The 18981-nt window shown below is 40.8% G+C and overlaps 1 protein-coding gene across 2 annotated transcripts in view; it reads left to right on the top strand.

The window, feature by feature from the left end:
* LOC122793959 (alpha-2-macroglobulin-like protein 1) overlaps window positions 1-18981 on the top strand; it is a 621161-nt gene that overhangs the window by 308400 nt on the left and 293780 nt on the right. For both annotated transcript variants that reach the window (XM_044062013.1, XM_044062014.1), the window contains one exon: window positions 400-451. In XM_044062013.1, the coding sequence (XP_043917948.1) occupies window positions 400-451 (52 nt within the window). The remainder of the gene's footprint in view (window positions 1-399; window positions 452-18981) is intronic.

Genomic DNA, 18981 nt, shown 5'->3' with positions numbered 1-18981 from the left:
AATTTTCAGGGTGAATGGAAACTTCTATCCGATCAGCCATGCAATGGCTTACAACTTACAAAAGGTATCTGTTAGAACAGTTGGTTAGAGGTCATGGTTTTGCTCGTTTCAAATATGGGCTCTATTAATGCTTCATGGCAGAGGATGTTCAGCAGGTGAATTGGCATACCCCATACCAAAGACTTATCTGGCCTTCGGTATGTCCTACAACATACTATTTTGAATGAACACGTATTGGATATGGTAATGACCTCTTAAACCTTCTGAAGAATAAGTGGCACCTGAATTATTTGGTAAGTGAACCCTCAGCCAAAAAGGTTTGACACCCCTTATCTATACTTTTTACTGTTTGTGGCAGATTTCATTAACTTAGTTTCTTTTTTTTTTTTTTTTTAACAGCCTGAAGGTGTCCTTGTGGAACATGCAAAGAGCTCCATGATGTGTGCAGATGGTAAGTTATTTTTAGCACTGGGGTATAATTTATACTAAAGTGTTATGGTAAAACTGAAGTGCAGCTTGGACTGTAATTCCCAAGCTCTATTGCACTTGCAAATCAATGTAGAGTTTAAAATGGCATAATGGGCAATCTTTTAAAAAGCACAATACCCTTTATGTAAAAACTTTATTGGAATCTTGAGAAACTCCATTTTGTCCTTTAGAAATGCAAAATCCACAGTGAAATGAGGCTGAATTAATGCTTATGCAATCCATTGGAAAATGGAACTAAAACCAGAAGGTTTTGGAACTTGTAGGGAAAAATAGGAATTTGGAAGAAATTGACTTTCCATTAGCTTTTTATTCCATCTTAATACTGAAGGTCCCCATGGGGACAAAATGGTCTGTTTACATCAGTGGTCTGTCTGCATATTTAACATTCCAAATGCCTTTCTTATGACTGCTATTTGAGTAATTAAAAAATCCTGATTCTGGCATGGCCAAGTCTCCGTAATTAACCTAAGCCCATGTAACCAGATGGCTGGCCTGAAGTGCTGAATCTTGGACCAGGGTGAGTGATTTGCACAAAACAATTTCAGAATGCTGGTAGTGGCTATTACTTTGTGTAAATGAAGATTAGAAGAGCATTAAGTTGCTGTTAATCTGTGTACACTCCATATAAATTACTACATGACCTTATGCAAGAGGTCTAGATTTTAGTTTGTGTATGGATCTGTTATGGATATGGTGTAAAAATTTGAGTAATAGCATAGCTTTAGGTAAAATGGATAAGTATTAATTGGTTTGGTTCGCTTTAGACATTTTTGGTAATTATTTTTCTTTAACTGAACTTGCCTGGTAATTGTTTAGACTGCTGTAAACTGGGGGTTTCATTCTGACGCCAACACATTCCCAAATGAACTACTCCTAGTGAACTCTTGATGTAATAAAGTAGGCTCCAACTAAATGCTACAATATCACTGCGGAGAAACTCCATTCTACTGAATGGACAATAAAATGAAAATATCAAGGACCTAGCATTTCTAGCACCTTCACTTTCAGCTATGTGACAACGGTTGACGATATTTAGGCTGGTTAATTGTCGAGGGAATCTCTAGAGGCAATTTCCTTATACTTGGACACTGATCAGGCCATTATCAAGTGCAGAACCCCCTTTGAGATGTATTTCATTAAACTTTAGGGCCAATAACAAAGCTCATGAACCTAAAGTCCCTGTGCTATCAAGGCTGGAAGGTTTCTCCTGAAGTCCAATATTTCCAACACAAAGCAAAGACCTAAATCTTTAACTGATTAAACGTGGAGGGACAGATTCAGGTTTATAGACTAGTGCCTCCCAAATCTCTACTTCCTCTGCATATTGATTAATGCGACAGTCTTCTTTTAGAGGATGACTGCATGAGCATTTGCAAACTTAATCTTTTGACTGGAATAGCTCACCTGGAGAAAAGGTTTGGTCTGATGAGAAGCTTGCATGGCATAGATGGTCACTACTTGGTGGCCTAGGAATCACTGCAATCTCCAGTGAAGTGACCACTGCCTATTTTCTGCAAAATAAATGCTAAAGTGCTGATTTTAGGTTTAATGCTATAACATGCACAACAGGAATGATTCTGTCTGCATATATTGCCTAATCTTTTTCAGGGTAGTGAAGTGATCTCTCCTAGACTTGGGACTGAAACCATTTCTTGCAGTTTGACACTTTTTTTACTTTTAGAAAAGCATCCTTCCTCTTAAGTCAGTTCATTAAAGCTCCCATTTACACATTCTTAGATGTCTTTGCTGAAGTGTTTAGATTCTGCGTAACTACACTGTGGTTACTGTGACACTTGCAGATTGTTTAGCAAAAGTAAATGCATCCAGCCAAGCAAAAGTGCACAACACCCAGATGCAGCAACGTACCAGTTTGAGTATGATGTGTGCCTCCTAGGTGAACCAAACACAAGTCTGCATTTAATGTGTGTAGGCCATTTAACGTGTGTAGGCTCTGTATGGGTGTCAAGTTTCTTGTACTTTATTTACAATGAATATGGTGTGGCCAGATCTAGTTTGAAGCGCAGGTGGAGTTAAAAACTGAGCTTTGAGCCCAGTTAAAGTGGATATGGATGAGCCTGATCAACTAGAACTCAAATCTGTTTTAGACTGCCTGCTTACTGGCTTTGTGCTTTAAACCATAGATTCCTGCCTGATCCTATGACAATCTGGTGATCTGAGGCAGTATCCATGTTTTTTGTATATGGGGGATTGTAATCAGTTTTTCTTAAGTGAGAGATCAGTTTTTCCTAAAGTGTGAGAGGAGTCTTCAGGTAACTTTTACTTGCTGTGGATATTTTTCCAGTGCCTTTGGGTGACAATTTGGGATAGATCTATATGAAACTGTTTTTTTTTTTACTTGAGCAAAAGGATTATTACTTCGTTTTGGCTGGGTAGTCAAGGCCCCCATAGATTTTGAATTCGGGGAAACTGCCTTCACTTACAACAGTGAAGTTGGCTGGAACAAAAATTGCTTGGTCAGTGGTTGTACTACCAATGAGAGAGGCATTTGAGTGGATTTTATTTTGAGATGGAGTAGAGTTTTTCCTACCTCAGATGGGATATCTTGGGAAGAGTGCATATCTTAAGATAGCACACTATGCCTTGCATTAATTTCTTTTGCTATATTTCTTTAGCAATATGTTCCCAAGAATGAGACAATCTCTTCCATAATACGTGTTTATTTTTACACTCTTGGTTCTACATGGATATTTTTTGCAAGAGATGAAGAAAGCTGGATAGCTGTGAATCCTTGAATAAATATTATAGCTAAAATGTAATTTGAAACTGTAAAAGCCTTTCTTACATTAAACTAAAGCAAAGCTTTGCCAAATCATCAGAAATGCAAGGACCTTTGGGTACTTTTCATGAAAAACATGCCTTTAATCAGGCTGGATATAAATTTTGCCTTGAAAGATGTTGGCCAAAAATGGGCCAGTACAAGTTCACCATAAAGTCCACCAGCTGTCAATAAGCTACTGCCTGGCCAGTGGCTAGTTGCTCAGTCTGGGTTAATTGACCTCTTAGTGCACAAAAAAAGCTGTCAGGCCAAAAATGGTGGGGGCAAAGGCCACAAAAGAGGAACAAATTTTAAATATTTAAGCAGTTGCTAGAATAAAAGGTTTACAATGTATTTTCTAAAGGATGTGGAGTCAAACTTGGATGTATATCATTTTAGTGAATTAAATTATCATGGATTTGCTAGAAAATCATATTTTGAGGAGCAGACTAAAGGAGATCTTGACTAGCTAGGGTGAGGCAACTGCTCTGGGTGCAAAGTGTTTTGGGGTGCATGATCAGCTGATCTCTCTAATGCAATACTGGCTTTTAAAAGCTGGTGTTGCATTTGTAGTCAGACCAGAGCATCAGTGTTCTGCAAGATGTACTGTAGCAAATGTTTGGTACATTTTTAGCAAGACGTTTGTATTTAGTTAGAATAAATTGTTAAACTGTAGCAGAGTGCCATAGCACTCTGTGGAGGGTACAGACTTTATTTTCATAAATACAGGAGTGGGGGCAAGGCACAGAAATGGGACCTGAATGTTTGGGCCAGGTCAGAGGGTATGCTAGCAGAAGGAATGGCCATTTTTTTCACTTACATCCACACCCCCCTCTGAGCTTTAAGTGTAATAAGCTGATGGCTACAATGTAACAATTGGGTAATTATAGTTAAGGGGTTTTTGATCTTGAACTGATGGAGGGTAGGGTGCTGGTTTGTGATACAAGTATAGGGTGCTAGTTGAGCCAGCTATGAGTTGAGAGGTATGCTTGGTATTGGATGTAAAACTAATCAACTTATAAAAAAATTAGTGATTTTAGGCTCTCTGAGAATGCGGCTTGGGAGTGGATGACTACATGGTAAGGAGGAGACTGGACATGTTCAGGAAACAAGGGCAATGCATAGACTACTATCCAGTGGAAGGCACAGGCTAGAAATTGTGGCAATCAGATTTGGTGATGGTCTCAGTCTAGAGTGTGAAGACTGAGTGAGTAGCATTTATAATCTGCCTATGCCCTACATCAGGCAGTGGTGGTATTTATAATCTGCCTATGCCCTACATCAGGCAGTGGTGGTACAGCAGCAACTGGAGGATCTACTAGATGAATCGGGTCATGCTGCTTTTAACTGGGGACATGAATGTTCATATCAGGCCAGAACAGCATAGGAGGACCTCTGTTAAATGACTATGTGGACAAAAGTGGTTGACTCACAAGATCAAAGTTGCTGACCACACTTGTATGTGGACTTCCTAGTAAGGAAAGGGCACTGTCAGCCAACCGTATAAGACTGCCATAGTGAGCTGCAAGCAGTGGTCATGGAAGGCTTCAAGACGGTCTAGGCTGAAGTTGACTGGAGTGAAAACACAAGAGCAGGGAAATCTAGCACTTCAGGAAGGAGTCAAAACTATGGAAATTCAGCTGAGCGATGTATTGAAAGGGTACGTAAGGCTAATGAAGGCTAATGGTGGAATGTAGAAATCCTGAAGTTATAAAAGAGCATGCAGTAAAGTGAGGATACAAAATAACACTGAAGGGAATGCTGGTCTGTTTAGGCAGGCTAAAAGTCATTGGAATAGCAAAGTATAAGGCATCAAAGGTTGTCAAAAGCTACTGGAAAGACTTTGCTGATGGCACAACTGTTTGCAAGATGGATGGTCCTTGGACACCATAAGGGATGGCAGCAACAACCTGCTTACAAAACACTTAAGGCAGAAGGAAGGAATAAATCTAGCAGCTTCTGATTGAAGAAAATGGCAGGTGTGTTGCACCGTACAAGGCATAAGATGAAAGTGGAACAACCGATTTATATTTAACAGACCAGCTGGGGGGAGATTATCAGCACGTTCAAAAGAAATTGCTTCAGAAATCGTGCAGTTTGGTTAAGTTTTGGAGGCATGGTGACTTAAGGGCACTTCTAATATGGGGAGAGGTGTATCCCACATGACTGCAGTAAGCTTCAATTGCCACGAACTTTGCCCCCTGCTAATTATATAGGCCATCTCTGAGATGTCACTACAATTGTGGAGAAGGGTAATTTCCTCAATCCCCACTGTGATCTTTGCAAACATGAACAGTCTTCCTGCCCTCCTAAACAATTTTGGTACATCAACCATATGGTGTTGGTTTGGAATTCAATTTTCTGGCACCTTGATACTAACAGACCTGGGAGATTAACAGTGTTGGACGTCAGGATGCTGTAGGTTTGCAATTCCACCATGGATAAGCTGGTTATATGGAAAGAGTCCAAATGAGAATTTCTGGATTTGGAAAGGTTCCAAAACTGATTAAGTGGTTCTGAAATAGTTAGCAGCCTGCACTGATATCAATGTTTCTGGGGCTTCAATGTAGAAGGACCCAGTGCCATTTATGAACATTTGGAATTAGGTTGCCAGTAGGAGTGGGTGAGCATCAGCATTCTGCTTTGAGCCCACTGCTTTTCGTGGTGGATGTCATTGGCAAACTGCTCTGAGGGGACGGTTCAAAGCTCTATGTAGAACATGATGTTAGATGTTTCTGAACAAAACAGAATGGAATGCAAAACTGTAATCACATGGGGGATGAAAGAGTATAGACTGGGATTATGGCAGCAAAGTTGTTGACCTGTTCCACTATCTTCCTTTCTGTCAAATTTTAAGATTCTGGGTCTGTCCTCCTATATCTGGGGAGGGATAGCTGAGAAGGGGTGTCTGAGGTCAAAGCTAGATATGGAGGTACTGGCACTGACTGGGAGTGTAAGACTATTGCAAAGTGGGGCACAATTATCTCTCAAAGCAAGACTTCTGGACAAGGCCATAAATGGGACAAAGGGCCAAAAATAGGGACCGTTTTTAATTATTGCTTTTACAAACTTAGAAAGTTGATGGAATAGGTTTTGCATTAGCATGAATTTTCTGAAGGGTATGAAGTCTAAATCTCAAATGTGCCCTTGTTTTCTAGCTTCAATCTAGTGAGTTGCCATGAATTTGCCAGAAAACACAATTTTATGAAAAACTGACCAAAAATGAGATATGGACATTCTCCAAAAATCATTGGAGAGGTATTGTGGGACAACCAGTAAATCTGTTGCAGAACCTGGGCAGTAAAGGCAGAGCAGTTGAAGCAAGAGATGAAGTGCCTGAGAAATGGTAGGATGCTCAATGAGACTGATAAAAACAGATCTGTGCCAAAGTAATTCAGTTGGTGGGTTAAAACAAATTTCAGTAGTTTGGGTATGTGTACAGGTAAGCAGAATTGACATTTGGTAGAAACAAAAAGGAAATGGTTGACCAGAAGGATTGCATAAGAGAAGACTTGTGACATTTGAGCATGGCTGTTGTGGCACTGGAGAGGTGGTGCAGGTGACGCCCTGACCCCATGTACAAAAATGGAGGTTGAAGGTCTGAGGCATGCAGTTGCTTGCCCATATGAAATCCAGAACCCTTGAGACAGCATTTTGGTTTACTTGTTCTAAAATGGCTACTTTTTTCTTTTATGAAATCTGTCCAATATTCTTGTACTTGGCACCAGGTGTGCTAAAACCTTGTGTGACCTGAATATTTATCAGTGAGCTGTCCATTGAAGGTGTGGGCAAGCAGTATTTGCATGAACAGCACAAATCTTGTGGACTTGCCAGACAGTGTTGCAAACAGGTATGCACTAGAATTCAAATGATGTATAGCTGAAAGCCCTGGGAACCAATGACTGCCAGACTAAAATAAAAAAATAGAGTTTCTAATTTTCCAAAGAAAAACTTGTGCAGCTTGTCAAATCTCATCAAGCTGTCAGTGGCTTCAGAGGAATTGTGAACATGCTGAAGCTGAGAAATAATTGCAAATAGAATGAATAGTGAACATAGTAATCTGGTGAACCTTCCATCCAGTGAATTCAACCCAATGTGAGCGGGAAGAGCATTTTGGTAGATAGCCAGAGCACATTGCTTATGCTATAGCTGCAAAGTCTTTCAAGTGAAGACTTTGGTGTCGCACCAGATGTAGTGCCTCCTGTGTTTTTATTAAACTCCCCAGGCTTTCATGTTCTAAAAGCCAGGAAGATTGGCAGTGCTAATTTGTTTCTAGGTATGTGAATGTGTGTCTAGGTGGGAATGGTGTTTCATTTACTGCTTTCACGTTTTGCTCTCTTTGCTTGTTTAGCTTACCTATCTGCATCACCTGACCATGGTAGAGCATTTGTATGATGGATATGAATGTCTCAGTTTCTGAACCTTTAGTAGTGGCCTTTAAAGTAGGTAGAGGTCTGCTAGGCTTCATAAGGTGCATCCTTGTTTGAACATCTGAGACTGCTAAACTGAGTGAATAGTTCAAGGACTGAACAATGGGATTAAAGCATATTTTATGTTCAACTAAAATGTTCCTGGAAGAAAATAGCCATCCCCACCCCCAATAGGTTGCAATATCTAAAGCAAAAACTGCCAGTCTCTTGGCTCTTCACTGCTAAATTTGAGCAACTTCAGTGTAGAGTGGTGGTTAGACTGAATTCCCCAGTAGGTATGCAAGCTGATTGCTACACTTTTCATGCAGGTACCACCTGCTATTTCCCTACAAGTATTCTCGGCCACAGTTTTTAATTTGTTTCAACATCTCACCCAGTTAACAAGAAAGCTGATTAGCCGATTGGCCAATTGTTTCCATAAGCCTCAAACTACATTACTGCCTGTATTAAGGTAGTTTAAGCAATGCTCTAACCATATCAGTGCGTGCAATGTTTTCCTTCAAGGTACTGTACTCTCTGAATCGCATTTGATCCAAATGCACTTAATTAGGGAGCATGCCTTCTGTAGTTATGTACCTCCCAGCCAACCAGTTATTCAGTAATGCTCCAGACATTCATTTATATATATATATATCAGTAGTTGGCTTCTGTCCACCCTTTAGGTAGATGTCAGAAGCCACTTGCTGTTTACTTCACAGCACTACACATCACAGGAATGTGCCTCATGAGAATATTACCCTCTTCTAGAATGGGTGAGCCAGCAGTTCTCTACCCTTTCTACTGCCCTTTTTTGTCCATTTGTCTTTGATCATTATCCCTGGCAGTCCAGTTTGTTCACATGCTCTTATTTAATCAACACTTGGCCTGTTTATGCAGTATATATTGGGACACGTGGACTACTGCTACCATTTGCACTTAACACTAGCTAAAACTAATTACTGCAATGCCAAACTACACAGACCTCATAAACACTAGCACTTTTATCCCACAGGTGAATCTCGTTGGCTGCTGGGCCTATTCCAAATTTCCTAATTGCCTCAAAGCATTAAGTGACTTCCTCAAGGTCCAAGGGGAAAAGTATGTGGCAATTGCTGTAAAACAGGAAATAGCTCAATAGTTTATAGCCTTTATTCTCTGCCAGAGCAATAATTTAAGTGCCGTTCTACAGTGAAGCACTAGGCTGCATGTGCAGCAAACTCATAATTTGCTGCAAAGTGTAAATATTGCTGATAAACCCTGTTAAAATTATGCCAAAAATTAAATACAGGAATATAAACGTGAATGGAAACAATTTTACCAATAAGACTTTTTTTCTCGTGGTTTTATGCCTTTGTGTAGTAATTGAACCTGAAGTGACACTGAAATCAATTCATTTCTTCTGTTGCTGTTAAAAATTCAGATTAAAATGAGCACTGGGTTATATAAAACAATTGAAACAATTGCAGCAGTGAATGACCAACCATAGCCAAACTTTCTGAACACCTGAAGTATACAAGCCCAACTTTTTCATAGTAACTGAAGCCCTGAATTGTTCTCTTAATATTTGTACACTGCAGATTTCTGGATAGCTCTGCTACTGCAGAACTGAGAATTTTTAGACTCTTGTCCACTGCATTTGTCTTGGTTTAAACCAGTGCATTTCAACTAAAATACTTTATCTCCCTTTACCTACTGTATTGATTTTGTTTTTGTCTTCATGAGAAGTGAATGCATCTGTAACAAACCTAACTTTCTGATCAATACTGGAAACAAATGGTTTGAGGTGTATTAATGGGCACGAGTCTGCTACCCCCTTTGAAGTGCAGAGGTCTTAAATCTTTGGCTACTAAAAGACTGCATGAATGTGTCTATTTAGCAAAGCAAGTTGGGCCAGTAAATAGACACCCAGAGTTCACCGTATTAATTAGAAATTTTTAATGAAGTTAATTTTGGAAAAAAACTTTTGGGTAGATTACTGTAGCCTAGAACAATTGGGAGGTGGAAGAAGGGTCCAGCAGCCGCCTGGAGAATGTTCCTAGCAAAGCCTGACCTGGACCCAGAGAAAAGGAATCTAGTTTGTTTTATAAATGTACAAAAGATGACAGTTGCTGTTTTTAGATTACTAGTCGACTTTCCAAAAAACAATAGATTAAGCAAAGGCCCTGGTAGAATGTGCCGACCTTGCCTGGAAAATGTTGTGGGAATAACATGCCCTGATCCAACCATTTGGAAATTGGCTCTTTTGACATGGGTTATCTGTTCCACAAGAAATGAACTGATTGGTAGCGCTGAAAGATTTAGTTCTGTCAAGATAGTGCCAGAGTTGTCTGAGGACATCCAGGTATAGAGTATCACTTGCATCAGTTTAGGGTTCAGGAAAACTGCGAGATGGACAGTTTGACTTGAAGTAAACTTTGATACTACTTTAGGCATAAGGATTAGTGTTCATGGACCCCTTTTTCTGTGGATAATGAAGAGGTTAACCTACCATAAGTGCTTACAATTTGCTTCTTGCAGAAGTCCGAACCACCAAAAATCTTCTATGTTTAGATATTAAGTCAGCCGGATGAGCTGGTTCAAATGGAGCACAAGTTTATTTGGAGGTCTTATGCCAAACCCCTGTACAAAAACACATTGACATGGAATGCTTTGAAAGAGGGGGATCCATGGGAAATGTGCTGCAATGGCTTACAAAGGAACCTTTGATACAGGAGTAAGATGAGCAATAGGAGAAACTTGTGTAAGTATTGCAGAATCAGAAAAATGCTAGCCCTGAATAGCTGGTTGTACCATTTGCTAACTTAAGATTTTCTAGTAGGCTTTTTTGCCCCCATTAATACCTGCTGTACATAATCTGAAAATGGGTCCCTAAAAGCCATTGGCAGTTGAAGTTGTCAGGATACATCAAGCACCCCTGTTTGAGTAGATCCAGTCTGTGCAGGAGCTTGTGATAAATGTCCCTGGCAAATTCCAAAAGAGGAACCACTATTGCTTGGGCCAGAAGCAAGTCACCATAATCTTGTGGATTCCTTCTGAATCTTCAGCCGTACCCTGGATATTAATGGAAAGGGTAGAAATGAATACAGGAACATTCTTATCCAAGTAAAAGGCATTGGTCTTCAGGCCTTCTTGAATGAGTCCTGGAGAATTTTGCCAGCTGACTGCAACTCCCCACAGTTCAAATTTTGGACTACCCCCCACCCTTATCAAGTTTTCTATTTCTGAGCGTCTGCCTGTGTCCTCTGCTTCTACCAGTTTTCCTCTCAATATATGATGCCTGTAGAGAGACTCTGTTGTAATGCTGTAGCCTGCTCTAACATGGCTAGTCTGCGGAGGAGTTGAAGCTGTTTCCCCCAGTGTAAGACATCAACGTGGTAATGTCTGTAACATGAAGTCATCCTGGGGACCAAAGGTGCTAGAGTTGAGTGCTTTGACAATGGCAAGCATCTTTTGTTTGTGGTTTTTACCTTGTAATTTTAATCCTCCTTGATGCTGCTCCCCAAGCAGTCTGCATCTGGTGACTACTTTGGAGCAGGAGGGAGAAGGAGACCTGAATTTAAGAACACCTGTCCTTCCATATCACTGTTTGCAAGGGGATTAGTTAGCCCAGCATCTGACCAGTATACCAAAGCTTTGATTTTACAGATGTCTTGTCATGCGCATGTTCCTGCTCAAGGCATAGTGCATAACAGTGATGTTTATCAGAACTTTTTTGCCTCCAGTCTGAATGCTGCCATTGCTCATCTGTCTAAATACTGCTCCTGTGCTGGTTAACAAGCTGTTTCAGACAAGTGCCCCCAGTGGGGTTATCTCTCTTACATTTGTGGGTTTGCATGTTGTCCAGAAAGTGAATGTCGGTGTGGGAGACAGATTTCCCATAGATTGTCATGAGCAGGGTCACCTGTAAGTGCTTCTCATGACCATAATTGGTGTTCTATCTGCCAAGTTTCTCCAAGACTATAGTCTTCTATCTTTCTCAATTTACCTGGGGGACCACTGTCTTAAGTTGGTACAGTGTGCTATGGTGGAATCTTCCCATCCTGAAGGTCGGATGTCTTCCTAAAAATGGACAAACTTGAGTCTGGCTGCTGTCCTGCCGTGACCCCCCCCCCCGATCTCTCAAGATTGGTGAAAGCAGAGAGGATTTCCTTGCTGATTCCTCTGTCATGACCTTGTAGGAGCCTGGCATGGATCCAACCTCTTGAACATCCTCTGAGGCTCTGCAAACATCTGCTCTGGATGTTTATTTCAGAGGGCCTGAGGGGGTACTGCAGATATTGGTTTAGGAGAGTTCCACTAGGTTGGTTGTGTGTGGGGAAGGGTCTGAATCCTCTAAGGTGTTTAGGGCAGTCATTCTTCAAAATGCAAAAAAACCAAGCACGTTTCCCCCGCTCCTAAAGATCCTCCGCATGAGTGGCAGGGTTTTACCTAGGGGTTATTCAATGCACTGACTGCCTTAAAACCTCCAGGGTGTTTGCTTCCTGTTGGTTTTGTATCTCACTCAAGAGGCCCAGAGAACAGGACTTCTCTGCAGAGGAATTGGATTGTGGGAAAGAGTCTTTGGCCTATTCTCTCAGATCCCTTCTTCCTTGGATTATGGCTCTGAGGAGGAAGATTCTATTAGCCCAGACACTTTGAACTCTCCTTTTTGGGATACTTTCTGGTATGATGTAATATTTTAAATGGGTACTGTTCTCAGGTTTCTGACATTCGAGGTATTGAACTCCTCCAGATGGAGATCCCTAAGCCCTCTGCTGTACCTCCAGTCTGGTCTGCCCTAGATACTTTTCAGTAGCCTCAGTGGCCCCCAGTTATGAACCTCAGCCCCTAAGAAACCTGATAGATTTTACAAGGTGTTAGTCTGAGTTTCTACAAATGTCCGGACTCTTCCAGTGTCTATGATAAACCCTCAACTTTTGCCTTTTGAACTATTCTGACAAGGAGTAGGGTTATAGAATGCCTAGGAAAGAAGGTATATACTGCTGCCACTTTGACCTCTTGGGCTATAATTACTAGACCTAAATGACCAGGTATGTTTTAGCCCTCATTTCTCAGGCTTTGCAGGCTCTTGGACCTAGCTGATTTTGAAAGGAAGGCCTCTATCCTCTTTACTGGACTCTACTTAAGTAGCTTGCAACTGTTAAATGTAGTTGATGTAGCTGATGCCTCCTCTAGGGCTGTTGTCTTTGACTTGCTATCAAGAGCAGCATCCAACAGTTTACCTTAATACATCAGGAAAAGGCTGGAGACCAAATCTGTTTGTTTTGGCAGTGGCTAACCTTTGTCCTCAAGTTAAGGTAAGGCTTTGCAGAAAATGAAATCTACTTTTGTGTCTCCTATTCCAAAGTTTCAGAGGCATTATCAATCTTGTATCTGCCTTTGTAGACAGCCTCACCTTCCTCCCAAAGGTAAGATTCTAGGCAGGTTCATTCTGCTCTCCTTCTCAAAACTTTTCAAGACATTCTAGGTGCTGACTGTTTGCTTCCTCTTTTCTTGAGTCTTGGGATCTTATCCCTTCATCTTTCCCTGTCACTTCCCAATTGGGTGAGTGTCATTCAAGACTCTTGGGTTTGGTCGATATCTATACTTCATGGTATGGAAATCCCTTCCTTTTCTGGGCATCCTTCAACCTCTAATAGCTTCCTTTCTTCCCAGAACTGCTTCATGGCCTTTTGGGCCAAGGCACCATTCAAGCTGCTCCCCTTTCCCAGGAGGCGAACCTTTTATTAAAGGTTTCCCACGAAGGAAGGTTCCAGAGTATCTGTTCTGGACCTTTCTCAGCTTAACCCCTTTCTGAAGGTACTTTCCTTTTGGATGTTCCTTCAGACCCTGTTCTCTTCTACTTTCTCCGGCTTTCCTGGATTTCAAGTATGCTTGTCTTCATATCCTTCCCCTTTTCAGGAAGTTTTTTCCATTTTTTTATTCTTTGTATTTTCAGTTTCTGCTTTGCCCTCTGACCTTTACTTTCTCAAGGGTATTCACTAAATGCCTCACTCCTGTGATTGCATTTTGCAGGATGAGGGGTTCAGATTTTTGCTTATCTGGCTGACCTCATTCAGGTTTCCTCCCCAAGATCTTTGTTCAGCACCTCCAATATAATATTTCTCTTGCAAAGCCTGGGATTTACTATAAACTTCAGAAATCAGTCCTGGTTCCTTCTCAGGATCATGTGGTTTTTGGTTGTAGGTGCCAGACTATTCCTGTCACTGCCTAATCCTAAGGGTTTCTCACCTTTTTTCAATCCCATGTTCCTCTGGTTTCTATTATAGGCAGGGTAATTTCTTGGGGTGCTAGGGTTCATGGCCTTCACTATTCCAATGCTTCCTCTAGCCAGACCTCAACTACGGTAGTCCCTAAAGTCAGTATGGCTCAAACACACTACTAGATTTTCTAGTCCCTTTTCCATGCCTCAAGATTGAGCTTCAGTGGTGGATTCATCACCTGTCTGTCTGGGACATCCTTTTCAGGCTACAGTCTCCTCTAGGAACCTTTCTTGGATGCCTCAGACACTGGGTGGAAAGCCTGCTTTGGTTCCCTTCATGTCCGGGGTCTCTGGTCAGACCACATAATCAAGGAGAGTTTTCCTTTTCACCCTTCAGACCTTTCATTCCATCTTTCTTCCAGGGCCCCTCAGTCTTCACAGACAATACCACAGTGCTGTGGTACATCAACAAACGAGAGAAGGGGCATGGTACCTTCTTTGCAGACTTCAATTTTGGGATCTAGCTGTCCAGTATCGAGTGACCCTTCAGGCCATATACATCCTTTCAGAGCAAAATACTCTGAGCAGGTCCAAAACAGATTTATGAATGGATGCTTCAGAGAGACATATCCAGAAAAGCACATCAGTAGGGTGGCACTCTAGATCTTCCTGCCTCACCTTCCATTGTTTTGCACCAGTCCCAAAGTCCTCTGGTTTGGAAGGTGGATGTTTTTCTTTGCCTTCCCTCCCCTTTCTCTAATTCTGAGGGTTCTGCTCAAGATAGAACAGGATTCCTTCAAAATCCAGCTGACTTGTGTCCCAGACAGCATTAGTTCTCCCTTTCGAACCTAGCCTGGGGCAATCACCACATGTTGCCTCACAAGGTACCCCTACTCCCACAAAAAGGGTCTCTGATCCATCCTTATCTACTCTTCAGCTGACATTGTGGGTGATATGGTTTTGATCCCTTTTAGACACCTTTTTCTGAGGATGTGTTTGGGGTACTGGTGGAGGCCAGGAAATACACTACCAGGAAATCCTGTCTTCAAATAAGTTTTGTTTGCCTTGTGTAGATAAGTGTGTGTACCTGTTTAAGAAGCTATCCAAGGGCTTGCACTAAGTATAAATACTGAGCAAGTGAGCCTGAATGCCATTTTGTAGTCTGAGATGTGAACATGTATGCAAGCTCTGTTTCTTCATATTTAAAGATGCTGCTATCCATCCTGATGTGCATGTATATAAAAGCATCTAAAAATCCCCAAGCCTCATTTGTAATGGACACTTGTGAGCAATATGGTGTCAGAGGTATGTCTAAAATGACATGGTGACAGAACAGACATATCTAAAGGGCCTGAAGTCAGAACCGGCATATTAGGCATGAAGCTTAAAACGGCTTGGCAAAAACTATAAGACAGTTATCTAGATGCTGGTGGAATATACAGCAGAGGACCATCCCAAAACTGTGCATACTTCATAAAACAGGTAAATGAATTCTAGGTATTTCTTTTTCGCATGATATGGAACTAGGCATACAGAACACTTTAACACTCGCATAATCAAATCTGCACAATACTGATACTGTGGAAATGTTTGAAATAAAGGGAAACTACCACATTTTTTCAGAAAGTATATGTATTTTCGTATTTAGCAAAGATGTGAGTTTTCAGAAGTGTATAAACTGCAGTGTTACAGTAAAGCTATTTTGCAAAGTACAGTCATTACAAGGCACATTTTGGAGTACAGCCATTACAGAGCACATTTTGCAAAAGTATTTTGAAGAGTTTATTGTACATTTGAATGTTACAAGCTCACAGTACAGTTTGTGCATAATTACAAGGGCCATATTGTCAGTGTCTGTATACCCTGTGGACATGGCCGAAGGATTTTTAAAACCCAGTGCACTTGTTTGACAATAATATTGCTGAGAATTGGAGAGTGAGTATGCATGACATTTTCATGCAAGCTGCATTTTCTGATAAAGATTATACAAAGACATTTTTTCTACTTTAGCTGGATCAGAAGTTATAGAAAGGGGAACGCTCATTTGTGTATGCACCAATTTATGCTGGAGAGGGGGAAAACCAACTTTGTTGGACACTGATTCAATGGGGGACCCAGAGTACTTAATCTAAATTTTAGAGATGTAACCCACAGAAAAATGTTACTATAGAAAGGCACTTATGTTACACAAGGGATCAAAAAACAGGTGAAACTACCTGAGAAATAAAGCTAAAGCATGCAGATTTGTTTTTTTTTTTGGGATGAGTTGATAAAGGACAGACTTGTGTGTGGTATAAAAGATGATGCTGTGGGAGATTTTGCTTCATGACAGTGATTTAACTTTTTGAATAAGACCATTGAGATTTGTCATGTATATGAGCTTGCAGAAAAGCACAGATTACAAATGACAGCGACTCTGGAAGGCACAGTGATCAATCTCATTGATGGTATGCAGCACGTGGTTAAAAGAAATGGCCCCAAGCACATGGTAATACCTGCAGCACCTACTGGTAAACAAAAGAACTTTCTAGCGCATTCCAGATGTTAGTCTCAGTGAAGCACAAGTCTGCACACAAAGCATGGGCCCCCACCTACTTTCACTGTCATAATTGCAGCAGTAATCATGAATCTAAAAGGGAGAAGTGTTTAGCTTTTGGTCAACAATGCCACAAATGCAGTAAATGGAATTGCTTCAAAAGATTTTGTAAATCAAAAGGCCCACACCCTTTCATTAAAAGGGAACATTTTAAGAAATGTTTCAGTTAGACTGACAAGCCTACTGTTGGTGTCAGTCCATGAAATTGTTAATGCAGTTGATTTAAGGGCAAAGAAAGTATTGTACTATTTGGATAAATGGCAAATCACAAAGCTCAATGTTGACAGGTTCCAAGTGCAATGTTATGTCTGCTGAAACATGTGCCAGTGCGTGTAAAGGTGAAAGGCTTGATCTGGCAAGGTGTGAAACTTGTTGCTTATGGAGGAAGAAATTCAAACCGAAGGCTCAGTAGTGCTTTCATGTTCTGCAAGAAGCTATGACTTTGGTCAAGAGGCATGCCTAATTATCAGGGCTTAGATGCTGAAAATGGGACTAGTTTCATTTAACAAAGTCCATTACCTTGACCACTATAATTTTGCCCAGTACATTTTTTTACCAATGCTTACCTTTTCCAAGACAAACAAGGCAAACCTCCAGTTAGAGGTCACTCCAATTATGAGGCCAGCACAAAGTTCCAATAGCCATACAGGGTAGTCGAAGCAGAGTTAAATAAAATGGTGCAACAGGGTGTGATCTGTTCAGTGGAAACGCCAACTGAATGGGTATCTTCCATGGTGGTAGCTCATAAAAGCTCATATGACCTCAGAATAGTGTATTGATGGATTGTATTGAACAAAGCACAAAAAGTCTCAGGTTTAATGCCAAATGCCACCATTTCTTCTGTCTTGGATGCAGTGTGTTCATTTTGGCAAATTCAGCTAGACAAAATCTTCATCCCCAACTACATTCAGTACTGTTTGGCTGGTAATGGATTTTTGAGTGCCATTTGGGATGAGTTCTGCAAGTGAAGTCTTTCAGCATGCAATGGAGCAAATTTTTTCTGGCCATCTTTGTGCCATCATAGTAGACAACATACTGGTAGGTTGTGATGGAGCAGAACATGACAAACATCAAAAGTTCTAGAAAGGGCACGTCAAGTGAATCTTGAGCTCAATGCACGAAAATGCAAATTTAGACTAGGCATTCCTTAGGTTGGCCACTTATTTACAAGTATAGGCCTATGACCAGATCCTTAAGAGTAATCTGCCATTCTTGAGATGCTTGAGTAATCAGATGTTCTCGAGATGCTGGCTCCTAACAAGGTTCAAGCTCCAATGTTTTCTTGGCATGGTCAACTACCTAGGCAAGTGCATTTCAGACTTGAGCCAACTTTCAGCATCACTCAGAGCTGACATGTAAAGATTTATCCTGGTTAAAACACCAAAGAGCATCTGATGTCCTGAAACAGAATTTCCAGTCTGCTGATGCTCCGATACTATGTTCACAAACTAGTAACACTTTTTTTTTTTTTCCTGTGATGCTTCAAAATTTGGTCTTGGTGCAGTTATTTTTCAAGAGGATCAACCTGTTTAATATGCATAGAGAACTCTTACCCAAACTGAACAGCAGTACACCCAGATTGAGAGCTTTTTAGTAATTGTATTTGCATGTTCGAAGTTCCATGATTGTTTATGGTAGACCTATCCAGATTGAAACAGATGACCAACAACTAGTCCACTATACAGAGTAAGCCGATGTATTCAGCTCCAGCTTGACTGCAGTGTATGATGCTGCGATTGCAAAAATAAAATCTTTCTAGTCTACAAGAAAGGAGAGATTTACCTTGCTGATGCATTATACAGATCACCCAAAAATACCACTGAACACATTGATCAAGGCTCTCAATTTTGAAGTCATGGAAGTGAGATTTTTCTTTCACATGTCTCTAGCTGAGAACACATGCACAGATTTAATTTTACAAAGGCTCAAACTACTTTATCAAGGATGGCTGTCAAAGCAATGTAGTTTACCTAAAGTGCAACCTTATTTTCTGTACCGAGATGAGATTTTTCTGACAAAGGTATCTTAATGAAAGGTCAAAGTAATTGTTCCAAACTTCCTTGCAACCTGAGTACATTATCTTGCACTCTGGTCACTCTGGAACCAAATCTACCAAAAGGGCACTGAGTATTTTGGCCTATGTGAAGACTGAACACTTTCTTCAGTATGTAATAGTACAAAGACTCATCAACGGAACCACTTCAGTTTAACCAGATTTTGGAAGTACCTTAGTGGACAGTAGCTACTGATATATCTTTGAGTGGAATGGTCAACATTATTTGGTGGTAGACTTAATTGGTTTGAGATTGAATTCCTAACCTAGCATCCAGTACTGCCATTACTAAGATGAAACCTTATTTTACTGTTCATGGAAGCCTGCACAGTTATTTCTGACAGTGGCACACTGTTTATAAGCAAACAGTTCAAAAGATTTGCAGAAGAATGGGAGTTTACTCATGTAACAAGTAGTCCAAAGTATTGCCAAACTACATGGATGTCCTGCCCATAC

This window comes from Protopterus annectens, chromosome 2.part1 (genome assembly GCF_019279795.1).
Source record: "Protopterus annectens isolate FY-2018-M chromosome 2.part1, PAN1.0, whole genome shotgun sequence".
Lineage (NCBI taxonomy): Eukaryota > Metazoa > Chordata > Ceratodontiformes > Protopteridae > Protopterus > Protopterus annectens.
The sequence above is the reverse complement of the archived record's forward strand: the minus strand, read 5'-3'. Positions and strand labels throughout refer to the sequence as shown.